This window comes from Haliotis rubra, unplaced genomic scaffold (genome assembly GCF_003918875.1).
Source record: "Haliotis rubra isolate DU_JTF1 unplaced genomic scaffold, ASM391887v1 Scf156, whole genome shotgun sequence".
Classification (NCBI taxonomy): domain Eukaryota; kingdom Metazoa; phylum Mollusca; class Gastropoda; order Lepetellida; family Haliotidae; genus Haliotis; species Haliotis rubra.
In genome coordinates, this window is record NW_025765514.1 from 8,192 (window position 1) to 27,575 (window position 19,384).

General features: G+C 41.6%; 1 protein-coding gene across 1 annotated transcript in view; it reads right to left on the reverse strand.

Annotated features, from left to right (window-relative positions):
• Positions 1-1,215: 1,215 nt before the first annotated feature.
• The window catches only part of LOC124270904, a 28,487-nt gene continuing 10,318 nt past the window's right edge, over positions 1,216-19,384 (reverse strand). Inside the window, exons 2-16 of the mRNA XM_046705966.1 lie at positions 17,441-17,586; positions 16,221-16,344; positions 15,038-15,265; positions 13,012-13,209; positions 11,306-11,515; positions 10,131-10,349; positions 8,736-9,179; positions 8,262-8,393; positions 6,500-6,697; positions 5,701-5,974; positions 4,767-4,954; positions 3,641-3,976; positions 2,795-3,118; positions 2,261-2,409; positions 1,216-1,445 (exon numbers count right to left, since the gene is read on the reverse strand). Of these exons, the coding sequence (XP_046561922.1) occupies positions 1,401-1,445; positions 2,261-2,409; positions 2,795-3,118; positions 3,641-3,976; positions 4,767-4,954; positions 5,701-5,974; positions 6,500-6,697; positions 8,262-8,393; positions 8,736-9,179; positions 10,131-10,349; positions 11,306-11,515; positions 13,012-13,209; positions 15,038-15,265; positions 16,221-16,344; positions 17,441-17,586 (3,215 nt within the window). The 3' untranslated portion in view covers positions 1,216-1,400. The remainder of the gene's footprint in view (positions 1,446-2,260; positions 2,410-2,794; positions 3,119-3,640; positions 3,977-4,766; positions 4,955-5,700; positions 5,975-6,499; positions 6,698-8,261; positions 8,394-8,735; positions 9,180-10,130; positions 10,350-11,305; positions 11,516-13,011; positions 13,210-15,037; positions 15,266-16,220; positions 16,345-17,440; positions 17,587-19,384) is intronic.

Here is a 19,384-nt window from a genome sequence, read left to right on the forward strand (position 1 = left end):
AGGATTATTTTTCTTGAGCTTAATATGGAACATGAATTGAGCCCATTAAACACAGATTCTGACAACACGTAAATACTGAATTTGTTCCGAGCGTATCAAAAATTTTCTTATGCATTTTGAACGACGAACAAGAAATGACTATTTGTCTTTCGACAGCATCATATGAAATCATGTGCGTTGAGCGCCGTGGACGTGGTACATGCACGCATTGCATTTTTGGAACCCAAGGGAGATTGGAGACGTTTCCCGCCCACTCTTCTTGGCAAGTCATTCTGTATGATCCGTATCCGACTGAAAACCAATCTTGTAAACCGGTAGTGCCAAACAGTTCCGTTTCTAAACAGGATTTTAAGTTCATCGATGACTTACACCTTGAAATCTCCCACAAACATACAGAGCCGTACACAAGTCTACTTTGCTTTGCTACACGCATTTCAATGTTGAAATATTGTGAAAAGTGTCGCTAAATCAACGTTGATCGAGCTGCAGATTCTCAATTCATCAGATCCCAGTGGGGATTCGATAAGGGAGGTAATGGGGTACCACTTCCGGTCATCGGCGGGTACCACTTCTGTGATCGCTAACACATATAGCTTCTTGGCTGCTCTGGAACTGCCTTGACGTTGGTGAGAGTGGAATCTGTCATCTGTGAACTCTTATCCCAGATAACAACCTGTCTACGTGAAAGTATATTAGTATTTGATCTAACAAATAATAATATCTTTTTCTTAATCCCTGAATTGTGAGGAAAAACAAGACATATTTAAAAATAAATGTTTATAACTAATTCAATATGATGAATACTTGGGGAGTAAGCATAGCCTGGCGTTATATTGGGGTGAAAAATCACAGGTGTTAGAGTCTCAAACTCTGATATAAAGTCAGATGTCGTTTTCCAGTAGAATCTGAAAGTCATAACATGGTTCTGTGGTAACACCGTATCTCGTCACAGGTCTACATCCAAGCTCTATAACGATCCCTCCCACTTCGGTAAAACAGTAGCCCCGTTCAATACTATCCCTCGAGTGGCTTGTGTGGGAGTCAGTAGGGCTGGGTATTCGATGGCACTTGAGGTATAGTAATCACACAAAACTCACGAGCAATAGTAGAAACACTTTGTCTTATCGCTGTCACGTCAGTCTTCATTTGAAGGAACACAACTGTTGCCAGTAGATCACAGGACACTGCCACATCTTACCACATTGTCCTAGCTACACTTGTCAATGAACACCCTCTCAACCTGGAACAATTCCGGATTTAGATACAGTTTGTGGACGGTAGTTTGATTAGGTTTACTCTCCAAAAAGACTCTTAATTCCACTGCAATAGTGATCCGTGGAACTGTACATGGTCCATGTTCCTGAGGACATCACATAGGATGAAGAAACACGACACAACGATTAAGGTCTTGCACTTAGCGTTCGTCCATCTGTCTCAATGTGAAGCTGGAAATAGAAGAAACACAAATGTATGCTTGTTTGTTGTTTAATGACGTACTCAGCAAAATCCCGACAAAATGAGCCGCGAATAACTGCAATACTGCTAATGCGGCTTAAGGCAACACTTACTAACTCGATCTGTAACAGTAGAGTGGAGTGAGTGAGTGAGTGAGTGAGAGAGAGAGAGAGAGTGAGTGAGTGAGTGAGTGAGTGAGGAGAGAGAGAGAGAGAGAGAGTGAGTGAGTGAGTGAGTGAGTGAGTGAGTGAGCGAGTGTTGCTTAACGCCGCATGAGCAGTGTTGCAGCCATTCGCGGCGAGTAACAGTCGAGACAGTAACTGACATCCTAAGCATCTGTCTACGTGATTGGGACACGGAGTCAGTAATCCGTGGTTTATGAAGATTAGTGAAGAGAGCACACGCACAGTGTTTCAGAACCATTCTTAACATTGTGAACGCTTGGAGAGGATTGCTAGGGAACATCAATAGAAATTGAGGCAATCAAGTAGACACCTTTTAAAATATATTTAGAGGAATATATAACTGAAATTATCCAGTTTGTGATGACATAAATAATGGATGACGTCATTCGTATTCTTTTCAACAAAGAAGCACTGTGACATTCTATGTGGCATCATGAGCAGTTGACCAATGAGCGTTTAGAATAGCAAAATATGCACATGCTTAATTGTGTTTTCACACACACTCGTTCAACCATTATAGGCGATCAATATCAAGTGTTGTAATGGTTATTCGGTGGATTCCTAAACAATTACTAGTCAATCCTGTCAAGAGGAATTTTAGGAAATCAAAGACAACCTACGCCAAACGTTTTGTTCTCAAATGCCGTTTCCCGCGCCTCTCGTTTTCTGTTCCGTCTCCAGAGGCAACACGTGATCATCACGATGGCGACAGCACAGACGACAACCACTGCAGATACCACCAAAGGCACGAGCAAGTTCTCCGACTTAACTAAAACAGAATAAACCACAATGCTAATGATGAAATTCTTGGGGAGCGATCTCTATCTATGCATGTCATGTCTTTTTAGTAAAGTTTGATTGTTTGTAGTTTAACGCCGCTCTCAGAAATATTCCAGCTATGGAGCGGCAGTCTGTGAATAATCCAGTGATCAACAGCATGAGCATTGACCTACGCAATTGGGATACGATGAAACGTGTCAACCAAGTCAGCGAGCCTAACCACCCGATCCCGTTTGCCACTTCTCATGACAAACAAGGGTTGCTGAAGACCAATTCCTACCGGATCTTGACAGGTTTTTGAGCAAAGTAAACCGGTGGTTAAAGGTGGCAATAATTTACATTTGAAATAATTTCCAGGGCAAACAACAGACTACCTGCGGCCATAGTGACGAAGTGTATGGACGCCGTTTCCGCCAGAGTGTTGTTGCTGAAGAAGAGAATGATCTGCGCCATGTAGGCCGTCGACTGCGACAACTCCGAAATAGTGACGGAAGTCTTTGAGGGGTTAAGACGCACCACCTGTACTCCTGGCCCCGAACCTGGGTTGGCCAGTGCAGCTGCACCGCTGCGCATGTACCGCACCTCCATGGCAACGAGGTTCTTCAAAATGGAATCCGCCAACTTCACCCATCTGATGACGACGGTAGTGACACCAACGCCAACTTCTTGCAATTGGAGGTTAATTCTCACAGTGATGCCTGTATTAAATGTTACAATGTTATTAAATAAATGTAATATATTTCGCTAAGTTAAGAGATGCTTACACAGATACGATAACCCAGAACTAATTACAAAGTCGCTTTACATTTCCTTGCAGTGAAGTCCTGGGTTCCGATCAACAATCATTCGTAACATTACGTGTCGTAACTCTACAATTTACCATAGGTTTACGAATGTCGTTGCGCTACGAACGTTTTTTGGATCGGGACCCAACTTCAGACTTTCATATAACATGGTTCAAGAGTGAGTGAGTTTAGTTTTACGCCGCGTTTAGCAATATTCCAGCAACATCACAGCGGGGACACCAGAAATGGGCTTCACACATTGTACTCATGTGGGAATCGAACCCGGGTCTTCGGCGTGACGACCGAACGCCTTAACCGCAAGGCTACCCCACCGCCCCCATGGTTCTAGAGTACCACTCAGTTCAATATCAACTGTGAAACCAAGAGAACAAGAATATAAAATACTTAATGTTGGAAGTGTGGGTGTTTACGTACTCTTAAACGGCTTTGTTTCAAATCTGATCGGAGTCAGTCGTACACGATTGTTGTCCACAATATTGGTTAAGATGACCAGTCTGGCCCTGTAGCCCCGGGCCGCTTGTAGCCTGGTCAGCTCGTGGCTGGTGACGCTTGGGTCCAGAGGGTCAGTCTGGTTCCAGAGTATCATATCCTCTACCTCCTCTTCCCTGTATTCTATCTGCAGTCCAGTCACATACGGCGTCCTGGGCGTCCTTAGGCTCTTCCACGCCAAGACTGCCGAGTTGGACGACGCCGATACGTTGAGAGGGACATCCAGAGTGGTAGGAGGTGTTGACGATGTTACCCCTTCCACTGAAACAAGGAACTGATACTTTTAGGTTCTGCTACTTCAAATCATAATCTGTCCAATATTACCATTACTTAACTTAATCTGCCCTTTAACAAGCAGTAATAGAAGAGATCATTCAGTGCAGACTGACAACTGTATGATTTAGTGTAAGAGTTTTATGTTATTGAGATGTACACCCATCCAGTTATTAAAGCTGGCCATGCTTTTCAATATTCAGCTTCTTGTTCATGAATAATAAACTGAATAAGTGAGTCAATTTTGTTTATATTGCTGCTTTAAGGCGAAACGTTTGGGGGACATATTTCGAAAAGATGCCAGTAAGTATGGCGTGTATACCATGGGAGGTAACTCTGCAAGAGATGCTGAGTTCACAGTCGATAAACAGTTGTCCCATAAACAAGTCATCCCATTTTGACCGCATGGAACATATGCATGGCAGTCATTGTGGCCAACCGATACCCATCCCCCACGGGGGTTGTATATACAGATGATTTTAAGGAACAAAAGAGGTTAGGGGTCATCACTATTTGGAGGAGGAGAGGGGGATTTTTCAAAGTGAAGAAGAATATCCTTAAATATATCCATGATCCCCTGGTGCAAATGCGTTAATTACTACACGCTTGCTTTGTATATACTCAAGTCTCTTATTCACGTGCTGCCGCAATGCAAGCTCAACTGTTATTGCCCACTGAGTAAAGGAAAAACAATATTTTGCGGAATAACAACCCATATGAATTATTTCTCAAAGTAATAAATAAATCACTTTTCGACAACGACCTGTTGAAAACCTACCACAGACATCATCTTCAAAAATGAAGCCAAGGCCACAGTTGCCGGTAGGTGGCGTCACTGTCACGGCGCCCCCTGTCGTGAAGACCGTCTCGGCAACTGTCACAGTGGAGTCGGTGGAATTGAAGACGCCAACGAAAGACGCTGTCAGCCGTAACAAGTCCTGTCTTGTGTTCTCCACAGAACTGGAACTGTACATCGTGTTGAGGTCAGTAACAGACTGGTAGCATCGATCAGACACTATCATCTCTTTAAATATGGGCTTCGTATACATCAGTGAACTCACTGTTATAATTACTAAGGTATTCAATTTATAAATTATTTGACTGATTATAAATAATCTTAATTCTTAAGTGCCATGACGTTTTTGACACTGAAATCTTCCGACGGCATAACAAACTTGTTATATACGTTGAGAGTTTATTAACGAAATAGGAAGAAACCATTAAGGAATCATGTCACAAAAGCACATGATAAAACACATTGATGAAAGCTTAGAATGTAAAGAATAGTTAGTTACTGCTACGGGTAATGATAGATTGTTGTTTTTCCCCACAGGCAAGGAGCAATAATGAAACTTTAAATAACAACTAAACCCATGCTAGCCCCTCTGTGTTTAGTTCTCAACTGCAGTGATCGTGTAGATCAACAGGTACAGTTGTCATGGTGATTTAGCACTGGTACAGTAATACAAGGGGCATGACTGGCCAAGGTGGCTTTCCCGGAGCAATTTGCCACCCACAGTTGCGTCCCATTGGGCACATGAGAAACGTATGATGATAATCCAGATTTGCCCAGATAATGTTATCGAGGTTTATTTCAGCATACGGTGTTCGTTGGTTTCACCTTGACCTTGGGTTTCCCCTACATTACGCTGATATGCCGCGTTATAACGGTGTTAAACCAAACTCACTACAATAATTCTGTTGATATTTACCTTGTATTTAATGTGATGAGGATGTCCACCCTGATGTTGTCCACATCCCGGCGCCTTCTGTCGACAGTATTTGACGCTGGACAGGTCAGGCTGACCTTCACATCCTCGCATTCAGACTTCGGCACTCCTTCCCCGGAATCACAGACCGGCTGAGAGTGGATGAGTTTGAGCACTGCCTGTTTGAACTGTGACTGGAAGGTGTCAGGTTGACCATCACAGTGACCACGATAGTCCACAGTAATGGTCACGGACATTGTCTCCACGACCTCAGTTCCTGAAACATTCGGACTTAGACTCTAGCACTGTTATAATTAATATTGCAATACACAGAGAGGTGACAGCATCATCAGTATCATCAAGGATATCCTTGTGGATGACTCGGATGAACAATTATCAATGTGAAATCATTCCACGGAGATTCAAAAATTTAATTTTGGATAAAAATCAACCATACATTCGCACGCACTCGCACACGCACACGCACACATACATATATTCATATTACGGCGGAGATATGTTCAGAAGAGTGTGTCAATATTAATTTCTCCAACAACGCATATCGGTGGTATGCTTTTGAAGATTCGAACCGAATCCTCTTACGAGACATCTGCGCTAAAAGTCAGTTTCCCTGACTAACCTAACAAACACTGACTGGACTTTTAAGCATTATTATGCCGGGGACAGCAAGCATAGACATACAACCATCACCGGAATCAAACCAAGGTAGTCTGTTACCAGCGGACACTAACCGCTGGGCTACCTATTTACCGATTTTGTTAGTGCAAGTAGGAATACTTACTCGGTGAGCACATCCATACTTGACAACAATGGTCGGCCAGGCGCTCAAGTCTACATCCGGGTCGGGGAGTACTTCCGGTCTCTTCACAAAGCGGGGTGCACGTTACGTTCCCTTCCTCACAAAGGCACTTCCGTTCACAGTTCTCCCTGATCTGCTCGCCATTGCTCAGGATCAGGTTCTTGTAATGACATCCGCCCTCTGTAAAGATAAAATGTCCCCGCTAGTTTCTGAGCCCGTGTTTTTATATTTAGTCCTTTTTGTAAGGTGTTCAAACGAAAGTAATGACATAGAATGCCTATGCACATCTTTCATTACAATTCCAACGATGGTTTGAATTACGGTGAAGTAATTTTTGGTCACCACGCCACCATTACCAAGTTACATACAGACTTTTAGTGTTTTAGGTGAGGTGAGGTGAAATTGGGTTTAACATCGTGCTTGAGAATATTTCGCTCATATGACGACGTGCATGCGTGTGTATGTGTATGTGCGGCTGCTTGTACTAGCCCAGAGTTAAGCTGGTTTTATAGTGCTAGCTCACTGAGATACCATGCCGCAGTGAAGCATGAATACCCCACTCAGACACATTATACTGACTCCGAGCTGACCAGTCCTTGTTGTACCCATTAATGCCGAGCGCCAGGCAGGGACCAACAAGTACCATATTTTAACATCTTTTGGTATGACGCGGTCGGGGATGGAACCCGCGACCTTCCGCTCTCCGGGTGGACGCTCTAACCACTACACCATGGAGGCGGTCTTTTAGTGTTTTAGGGCAACTTGTCCGAAGGGTTACATGAGGTGCCACCCACCCCAATCTCTTTATCCAGAGCTACAGATAACTTTTGGGGTCATTGAGCTATGTACTCGCTTGTCTTTATCTCAACTGGGTATCCTAATTTTCCTTTTATTAACCAAATAAATTGTGCCAAAAACACTTAAACTCAGTTGAGTATTAGCCATGTTCCATTAATTATATGATTAAGTTTAAACGGCGGTTTACGTGTTTGTTATTTATATTTGATCTGTGATATGAGAAACGATAAAAAAGACTGCAAGTTGCCAAGTTCATGTACTGAAATAGAACCTCTCAATATACCTCAGTTATTTTATCTATCCTCAGTAACCTCCATCTGTAGCACGTGAGTCTGCTTACTCCAAATTCTGGTAGGTTTGGTGACAGGAAATAAGTACGCCAGCTAAGATTTGACATTTTTGTTCGCACGCATGTAAGATCAAATTTATTGGATATTTACAAAACTTCAAGCGTACTTGTACGCAATAGACTTAATAGGAATTGAGTTTTCACATAAATATTTGCGTAATTTACGCAGATACGCAGCTTATATGTACCTCTGCCAGAGCACCATTTACTTTGTCTTGGACGCCACTTAAGATATGAGTCGTATCACTTTACACTGCCTGTACAAGTAAATTACACTGTGATTTTCATATAGATTTCCTGTCCACCGCATCATGATAAACTATTATTGATTTATTTGTAAGAAACAAGGCGATTAGGGCAACATTGAAATATTGAGATCAGTGACCCAAGCAGATACGGCATCCAGTGTACTGCACAACGGCATCCGGTATGCCACTTACTATGGTTCGGCATCTGGTATGCCATATAGGTTTGGCACCCTCTCACATCTGAAAGATATTTATACAATATGTGTTTGGCATAAGGGGTCAAAATCTAATGCATCTTCGGATCCCACGCACAAACGCATCAGTAAGTTTTTAGATGTGAGTTATCTACCTTCAGGGTAGCAGCGCCAGGTGGGGCAGCAGTCGCCACGTGACCGCGTCAGCACGGGTTTGGGACAGGACTTGGACGGTACCATGAGAACCTCCTCACTCTGGCATGTAGTGGGGCATGATGAAGATGCATCTGTAGAGAATAAAAAACGTTAGAATGCCTGCAAGTGGTACTTCATCACTTATCACGCAGCCCTTATCAAATATTCCAGCAATATTTTAGCTATTTACACAAACTTCACAAAAATTGCCCACGTGGGTAATCGAACTTGTGTGTTCCACGTGACCTAAAGCTTTAACCACTAGGCTACCCAAACGCGCATGGTATATTGAACATAGCAGGGCCTACATGTGTTTTCGTAATACGTAATCATATTAAGGTATAAATGCTTTTGTTTTTGTTTCCTATTGTTTCTGTGTGTTTTTTTGTTTTTGTATGTTTGGTTTGGGTTTTTTTCAAACAGAGATAAGTTACCTTCTGCTAGCGTCCGCACAGCCAAAGCGCCTGCATACTGGGGAGGCTGTGACGTCACTCCTACGCTGTCGTCATGGAAACCAGAATTAATGACCAGGACTTTGAGGTAGTAGGTGGTGTTTGCCTCCATCCCCGACACCGTCACGTACACACGCTGTCCAACGCGAATGGCGCCCGTCGTCTGCAGCAGGTGTGTTGGGGATGCCACAGGTTCATCCTCGCTGTGCACGCGCCGGGGGTCAAAGGTTCTCTTCTGCCACGTGCTGGTGTCGTTGCTCGTTGCGTTGTTGCTGCTGGAATACTGGAGCTGGTATTTGGTTCGTGTGTATCCCTCCCCTTCAACTTCGTCTGCTCCCTCAATGGCCTCGTCTTCCATAAAGCTCAAGGTCACCGAATGAGGACTGTATGATGTGCCAAAAAGATTCTTGATCACACTGACGAGGTCTACAACATGGCCAGAACAGAAATACAGAAATTAATTGATTAATATTTTTGTTGAAAACATGTCGCCAAATTAATTAGCTATATGATGTTGGGTTAAGTTAGTTAGCGACATGTTTTACAATCGATAATCGAGAAAACAACGGATAGTCTTCAGATCCCGAAAACCCATAACACAAGGATATGTAGGTTACTATTCTGACTTAGTCTAATGGTAAAAGCGTTCACTTGTCACAGGGATGGCCCTGGTTCGAATCACCCCATTGGTACAGTGAGTGAAGCCCCTGTGTTGTGTTCTCTCCGGCAAGCTTGGCAGTGGCTAAAAAAACCCGACTTTCGACCACTGGTCAACCCCACACTGCCCTTTACATGGAGCCTCCCTATATAGATATTCATGTTACAGTTTTCGGTTACAACGAAATATTTTGCAAAGTTTTCGATATTTAGATAGAAGGTTAATTGACGACCGTAGTTAAATAAAAAAATACAACAAATGAATTTTTGAAGGTTACATATCGACCTTAATTAACCTAATATTACACAATAGATTAGTTTTTAAGGTTAAAAAGGACCTTACTTTACGTACAGCAGTATTTCTATGGACATGTATTCATGTTGGGGACAGAATTCACTCAGTAATACATTCTCAAGGTTATATATTGTGGTTCAACTGTGTGTTCTAATATCACCGACCCATGAAGATCCGGGTTAAAATTGGTCTTCAGTAACCCATGCTTGTCGCAAGAGGATGACTAACAGAATCGGGTGGTCAGGTTCGCTGACTTGGTTGGCACATGTCATTGTATCCCAATTGTGTAGATCGATGCTCATGATGTTGCTCCCTGGATTGTCTGGTCCAGACTCGATTATTTACAGACTGCCGCCCTGAAGTCGGAATATTGCTGATTTCGGCGTTAAACAACAAACCAACCAGCCAGTCAAATATCACCTTACCTTGATCCGGGTTCTCACACCAGAGCGTATCACAACAGCCATCTTTTCGAATGTGTGGGTGTGGACAGAAGATGTTTGGGGGTGGAACAACCACGGTACGGCACTGCTTGGGGGTGCAGAGGACGGTGCTGTTGTCGGTGCATAAACACAGCTCGCACTTGGCATTGGTGAGGTAGCTACCTTGGGTATACGCCTCTCGCTCGTAGTAACATTCGCCCTCTGAAACAGCAAAACATCCCTATAGCGGAACTTCCCAATAATACAATTTACTTATCACTATATAAAATATATATTAGAGACATGCATCATTGATTGTAAAACTTGAATCTTTAAATTTAAAAAAAAAAATCAGTAGTATATCATATCATCTCCTTAGTTGATGAGAATGATGATGAGCAGCTCAATTATGATCCTTGATCGCCCATACACGAACACCGAATTCGTAGGGACCTGTGTCAATTGGCCTTTCTTCACGTATTAAAGTGCCATGTTCAACGGTGATGGATCCGCCTCACACACTCACTCATTCAGAATTCCGTCCTCATCTAAATCCCGATAACCATCTAATTTATTATTCGTTCTCTTCTTTCAGAATCTCGAAGAGTGCTAATGTAAATCTCAAAATCATTGAGAAAAGCGTGCAATTTGAATTACTGAATATATATTTAAAACATATAACGTATAAAATACTTTACGTTCAGTATTATTGTTTTTTAGAATGTTAAATCTGTGAGCCAAAGAGGATATTTATTGTCGTCCCGCGTCCCGTAAAGACCTTAAAAGAAATTACTTTTTGTTACTGTGCCTGGCGCTTGGCATTAAGGAAATAGAACAGAGATCGGTCTGCTCGGCAACCAGTGTCATGTGTATAAGAGGGGTGTCCATCTTTAACTGTGGTTTAGTATTACAGTTAGTTATAAAACCTTGAAAACTGTGGACCAGTACAAGCAGCTACACAAACATTCGTGCACGCCGACCAAGAAGTTAAATAATCTCGAACACGGCGTTACAATTTTCCTCCACGCATCACCTCGAAATTAACACAATCATGCAGCGAATTTAAGACATTCTTTAACCTGGAACTGTCATTCATCAACGACTGACGTCTCTCTACAGCGTTCATATTATCTTCAAGTGGTTCCTGTCCTTAACCTTTGAACTTATTCTTATCCTACCTGGGGGTAAGCACTCAATGACGTCACAGCAGCTGCCAGGGAGTTTGGTAAGATGAGGTCTGGGGCAGTTCTCCGGCCTGGTGGGTTCCTCACACAGGTCGTGGCAGGCAACGTGGCCCTCCTCACAGTTGCAGGTCTGGCACGTGCTCTCCCTCCTCCACATCGCGCCGTTGCTGTACACCTCGCCGCCGTCCTCACAGGTGTAGTTACCTGAACATTACAAGGAAGGAGGGTGTGGTGGCATAGCTGTGAGGGGGTATAATTCTTTCAGACACCCCTTACCCCAGGCGTTAAATTGCAAGGATGATAATGGAGAGAATTCCGTGAATAAACACACACAAAGTACATATATAGTACATTACGTTACACTATAACACAGTGTGGTACACAAAGTACATATATAGTAGATTACGTTACACTATAACACAATGTGACACAAAGTACATATATAGCAGATTACGTTACAATATAAGACAATGCGGTACACAAAATACATATATAGTACATTACGTTACACTATAACACAATGTGGTACACAAAGTACATATATAGTACATTACGTTGCACTATAACACAATGTGTTACACAAAGTACATATATAGTACATTAAGTTGCACTATAACACAATGCGGTACACAAAATACATATATAGTACATTACGTTACACTATAACACAATGTGGTACACAAAGTACATATATAGTACATTACGTTACACTATAACACAATGTGTTACACAAAGTACATATATAGTAGATTACGTTACAATATAAGACAATGCGGTACACAAAATACATATATAGTACATTACGTTACACTATAACACAATGTGGTACACAAAGTACATATATAGTACATTACGTTGCACTATAACACAATGTGGTACACAAAGTACACATATAGTACATTAAGTTGCACTATAACACAATGTGGTACACAAAGTACACATATAGTACATTAAGTTGCACTATAACACAATGTGGTACACAAAGTACACATATAGTACATTACGTTACACTATAACAGAATGTGGTACACAAAGTACACATATAGTACATTAAGTTGCACTATAACACAATGTGGTACACAAAGTACACATATAGTACATTACGTTACACTATAACACAATGTATTACACAAAGTTCATATATAGTACATTATGTTACACTATAACACAATGTGTTACTCTATAGTTCAGAATTAAAGGCTAAGACACAGGTACCTACACCAGAGACCGTGCATTACACTATTGACTACAATACGATGAAACTGACATAAAATCATAGTGTCATAAAGCAACGCTTCACAAAAATGTTCATTGTACGAAAGTCTTGACAAGAAATATAGAGTTCATGTCTAATGATTAAATCTTACAGTATTTTACAGGAACTTCATGAATATTTTCTGTAAGGACCCTTGTAATAAATATTTAGGCTCCCATTCACTTGTAGGTCTAGGTAAGTAGGTATGGTTTGACTCCACTATTAGCAGTATTCCAGCAATACCAATACGGAGGACACCAGAAATGGGCTTCACACATTGTACCCATGTGGTGAATCGAACCCGGGTCTTCGGCGTGACGAGCGAAAGCTTTAACCACTAGGCTACCCCATCGCCCCTGTAGGTCTAGGTGGATATTCTGATAAACAATGATAACACATATTAGACCCGTATGTGGAATCGAACCCAGAACTGCATGCAACGTACCACATCTCCACTCGGGGCAGCACTGCCCTTCGACTGGAACTTCCTGGGGGTCGGGACACGACGCTCCATCCGGCCTCTCACAAGACTCGGGGTACTCACACAGGACTGTACCGTTATCGCACGTGCATTCTAAACAGCCGGCCTCGAATGTGTCTCCATGTTGATAGGTACTCCCAGTGTCGTTATGAACACAGTCCGCTGAAGGCAACATAGTGGATAGTTTTTGAATAACTGAGCACAGGCAAATCATATTACCTATCAGTCCGTTTGAGACAAAATGATACCGATGAATTGCAATCTAACAAAGAATCAAATCAAATAAAGTGCAATAAAAACAGCAGACCATCTCTAGAAAACAATTGCAGAATTTTTGTCACAAAAATAAAAACGTTGTTTAAGAAACTGTTATCATTTATTTGTGCGTTTTCCCAGTTTGTTACAAGGGCGCAGTGGCAACGAAAGGAGTAGCGCGAAAGCGAGATGCAAGTGCATTAGTGACGTCAGAGACATGTGATTAATGCTGATTGACAAAGTGAGAGAAAATGAAATTTGCGCCCGACGTAAAGTATATAATTTACAGGGGCTTACATGTGATTTGTTGCTAAAGATCACCATGAAAGTTGGGCAAGCCCTCAATACTATCTAAATATAAAGCTTTGTAACCTCTCGGGCTTACACGAAAAAACTGGCTTGCTACGCGCCTGATTTACAAAGTCTATGATTTCTTGAGGGATGAAAATGACAGGGGGAGACCCAAGTATGCAATTACTAAGTACATACAGCGCACTGCCTGTGCAGTTAGGGTGTCATCTCGCCAGCTCAAAATTTTGTTGAAAACCCGTTAACCCACGTGCATCTCGCTTCTCGAGCTATTCCTTTTTAGTTGCCACTGCGCCCCTGTCACAAACTGGGAAAACGCACAAATAAATGATGACAGTTTCTAAAACAACTTTTTTATTTTTGTGACAAAAATTCTGCAATTTTTTTCTAGAGATGGTATGTTGTTTTTATTGCACTCCGCGTTGGTATATTTATATATGTATATTTGCTTTTGTGTTAGGTTGGAATTCATCGGTATCATTGTGTCTCAAACGAACTGTAAGCGTGACTTACAATAGTTATTTTTTCATTTGTAAAAAGCAATAAAACAAATTCCAAATTAATTTACATAATATTTTCTTAATAACAAGTGAGATCACGCACTCTTTGATTTGATAGTTAAAAATATTAAATATTAGTTTATATATGGTGTTTGTGATTCTATTAGGGGGTTTAGGGTTGGAAATCCCCCCTCCCCCTTTTAACTTGCAAATGGTCCAAATACTACAGCGCCCCATCCCGCTGTTTTTGATATGACAGATCCGCTGCTGTAACATAGCTAATGTTAAAATCCATTGGGGCCAGATATTACATATATAGATATATTTATGCCTAGACTGACATTAATTAATTGTAAAAGATGAAAAAACCGTATCCACTTCACAAAACTAAGACTGAGAAATCACAGTCTAAATGTTGAACGTGGTAGAAGAACAAGACCACCTACACCTTTGGAGGACCGTCTCTGTGATCAATGCTCAGTCCTTGTGGATGAAGAACACTATTTCATGTCTTGTAGTAAACATTCGGATGTAAGACACTCCTTATTTAATTCAAGTTCCTTTCAAATTAATTGCTTTCAAAGCCTTACCACCAAAGACAAATTTAGACTCCGGTTTACAAATGATAAACCAGATGGCATAGAAACAATCTGCTATAATATACAACTTCAAACAAATCTAGATCTCCATAATCCTAGTCATTATACACATAATTTAGTATATGTAGAGTTACTCTGACTTATTATGTATATCGTTTATGTAGTTTATAGAATATTGTCACTGTTTCTGAAATATCTTGTATATCTTGTATATATATTCTGTAACTTACGTGACAATAATTAATTAATTATATACATATTCTGGGACTTAATGTCAGTCTACGTAACAGCGTCATCTTTCTGAGGGTAAAATACCGTTATCCTCACCCATCACCGGTGCGCACACCACCCTGACGGCGCAGCACGACTCTTCCCCCTCCACCTCCTCCTCCTCGACCAGGCGACACCGTGTGGGGTCGGGCAGCGTGGGTTCCTCACAGATGGGGGTGCAGTCAAAACTTCCGTTGGGTAAGCATGTGCAGTTGTCCTCACAGTCGTGGTTGAACGTCCGGCCAACCTCATACCGCACGCCGTTATTCACACAAAAGTCCACCGCTGGAAGTGGAGGCGATTGTATAGACAACCTGATGCGAGGCATCAACATGGGGAAAACATTTGTTCATTAGGTTAAAATTACAAAAATATCATTCTTTATAAAACAAGAATAATCAACACATGTATTATTAATAAAAAACGATTAAAGTCAAAACGAACAGACTAAAAAGTCAAAATGGTCACAAACTGATGTCATGTGGACGTTTTGACGAGTGTGTGTGGTCGTCTTCATGTCTGGATGCTTCAACCTGCTCCCATGCATCTCAAAGGCGTTTTCAAGAACGCTCTTCATTGCGACAAATTTTCAAACACATGTCCGGCATCTCAGAGTTTAATTACCCGAACAACGAACATTATGCCGGCGACGTTATACCACTACCAAATATGAGACTATGTTAAAAAATAGAAATGAATGTAACTTCTATTCAATTGCTCACGGAAAGCTACTACAAATAGGATAATGACAGAGAAAAAGCATCGCTACATCAATCCCATTTAAAACATATAGATCATGCTTCTAACTGTATCAGGGACCCATTTCTCCAAAGCAATAATCGTTTCAAAGTGTCCAAACACTCATTCTTTGACACAGATTTATAAGTGTCCGTCACAGCGCTATGGTCGCTATGCAGAATGGTACCCAGCTTGTTAGCCAACGAACGGGCAGCGGTAGCATCGGTCCACCGAAGACTATGGTTCGATTCCCCACATAGGAATACAATGTGTTAAGTCTGCATAGGAGAATTATTGACAGAACATCGAGTCCGTTTTGTATTAAATAGCTGAACTAACACAGCGTTGTAATGATAGACTTCAGTTACTATTTACTGCTAATGCCTTGGTGCCCGTTTCTCAAAGCGATCGTAGCGCTACGACTGTCGTAAGTCTATGTTGAAGTATGGGTAGTTACGATCACCTTAGCGCTATTTCTTATAACCAGCGTCAGGATACATACGTATTGTCCGGAACACGATGACCTCGGTGATGTTGGTCAGCGTCTCGATCCCCAAGCCAATACGCATGAAGTACAGCGTCCCGGGTACCAGTGTGGTCAGTTCGTACCGTGGACTCGCCCCAATCTGTGAACACGATATACACACATCAAATACGAGTTAACTAGGCATTTTTGCAGTTCATGTACATCATAAAGTATAAGTTTAATGTGAGAAAAGCGGCGTTGAACCGAACTCACTCACTCACGTTAATCTGAAAGGAAATCCAAAAGCATGGCTCTTGTCGCAGACTCTTTACAGGTATCTGTGCAGGTAAACTAAGATGGGATTCGATCCCGCCATCAGCTGATCCTGACGTATATAATCGGAACAACTCTGCACTGCTACTCAAGTCTCCTTCGAGATAGGGGCAATCAGGGCCACCAACTGCACAACCCCATCCTCACCATGTCACAGTGAAGATTCTAGTGTTAGAATTGGTCTATAGCAACCCATGGTTAAACGTTGTCGTAAGAGCTGACTAACGGGATCGAGTGGTCAGGCTCGCTGACTTGGTTGATGCATGTCATCGTATCCCAGTGAACAGACCGCTGCGCATGATCTCAATAACATGATTGTCTGGTCCAGACGATTATTTTCAGTCCACCGCCATATAGATATTGCTGAGTATGGCGTTAATTAAACGATGAACAGAACAGAACGTGTTGTTGCACCACGCTACCAAACTGTGACACCTATCCTCCAAACTCTTCACTGGCTTCCTGTATCAAGCAGAATTCAATATAAACTTCTTCTTCTTACACACAGCTGCATCTATGAAAACATGTTTTCTCAATATCTTAAAAGCCTCATTCATCTCCATGTTCCAAGCCGATTGCTCCGCTCGTCAAACTCCCTACTGCTTACACAGCCTCACGTCAAAACAGCCATGGGATCAAGAGCGTTCTCTGCTGCAGACCCTATCTCTGGAACATTCTACCACTCGCCCTAAAAGAAATAGAATCTGCTGACGCTTTCAAAACTGCCCTCAAAATTCATCTCTTCAAACTCTCTTTTCCATAGACATTGTCTACAATCTTTTCTCTTTATAGCGCCATTGAGCAATATCTTTTGGAAAAGGCGCTCTATAAATCAATTATTATTATTATTATTATTAACAGTACGACAACATGTGATAAGACAAAGAAGCTATATCCCTGACAGGTGCGTGTGCGATTCTCACCCAGTATTGTCTCCAGTCTGTTAGATTGGCCTTGTAGGAATCTGTCGTCATCAACAGCTTGTATTCCAAGCCGTCGGGGTTGAAGTCGTTCCATGTCAACGTAGCCGTCTTGTTCGTGACGTCACTGACAGACAGAGAGTAGGAACCTATGGAATAGATAACACGTCATTATAGCTTTGCGTAGTAATACACAGCAATGGTAGATTTGGTGTTGATTTGTTTGTTTGTTGTTTAACGCCGCACTCAGCAATGTTCCAGCTATATGGCGGCGGTCTGTAAATAATCGAGTAAACAAGCCAGTAATCAACAACATGAGCATCGATCTACGCAGTTGGGATACGATGACATGTGTCAACCAAGTCAGCGAGCCTTCCACCGATCCCGATAGTCGCCCCTTACGACAAGCATGGATTACTGAAGATCAATTCTAACCCGGATCTTCACGGGTCGTTCATATTTGTATACTGATGTAAGCAGGGTCAATATACATTACAAAGAAATCCCAATATAACGTATCTCTCTAAGAAATATATGACTGCCAATCGAGAGAATAATCAAAACTGAGCAGGTAAATTTGGCGTACCGTGCTATTAATTGAAGTATAGATACTGCCATAGTTGATATGTTTGGTGAAAAGACAACCTCACATTTCACCTTCTCTAAACATACTGGGCATGTTAGGAGCCCAAAGATATATTACATTTGCATGAGAAGATTACAATAATACAATGTTCCTAAAACAATACCAGCATTAATTTTTATAGACATTTGGTAGAGTTTGTCACGTCGTTGTTGCTGCTGCTGACGTGTTGACGTTGTAATTATCGTCATCATTACTGCTGCTGCTTACGATTGTTATGTATGAAATGAACTCCGTTCAATGTTTCTCTGTAACATATCAGCCGAAAACAAACTTTTTATATAAAATTTAGAAGACAGGTCGAAAAAGGTTATTCTGATTTGATGTAAAAGATCAAATAAATTTGACACTGGAAAAAAATAGTCTTTGAACATAACAGACATGGGTACGCTGCGATAGCAGAACTCCACTTTATCTTGAAAACCCTCATCACTTTATTAAGAGATAGGAAGTTCTTTCAGCCACAATGGTTCCTTTAAAGATATATTTTTGGTTACGTTATATTTCATTTTATATTGATCGCCTCCGTGGTGTAGTGGCTAGAGCGTCCGCCCGGAGAGCGGAAGGTCGCGGGTTCGATCCCCGACCGCGTCATACCAAAAGACGTTAAAATATGGTACTTGTTGGTCCCTGCCTGGCGTTCGGCATAAATGGGTACAACAAGGACTGGTCGGCTCGGAGTCAGTATAATGTGTCTGAGAGGGGTATTCATGCTATAAAACCAGCTTAAGTCTGGGCTAGTACAAGCAGCCGCACATACACATACACACGCATGCACGTCGTCATATGAGCGAAATATTCTCGAGCATGACGTAAAACCCAATTTCACCTCACCTCATTTTATATTGGGCACTCCATGTATGCCCAGTGTACAATATGTAATGTGTTATGATACAACATCTAAAATCCAGTGCCATACAAGCATTAACAGTTGCCATAAGTACTTGTTTGGCGCAAAAAGGTTAAAACAAAAGTATAAAATATATCGTTTAAACTGACAATATTTTCTGGTAATTATTTGGCGTTTTTTTCTCGTTTTTGCAACATTTATATATCATTTACATTGTACCTTCATCATGACATGTTTACTCTTCCTTTGTATCCCGGAATGGTATTTATATATGCTTATGTTTGTTTACTAATCCAGTTCCTTTCATTGGAAATAAATATGTTTAAATTGTAATTATTTGTATAGTATTCTACTGGGTGTAGGCTTCTAGCAAACGGTTGAGACACAATCGGCTCACCTCAACCCTTATCATCATCTCGGCCTCGGAGAAATGCATAATGCATTTGGATTCACT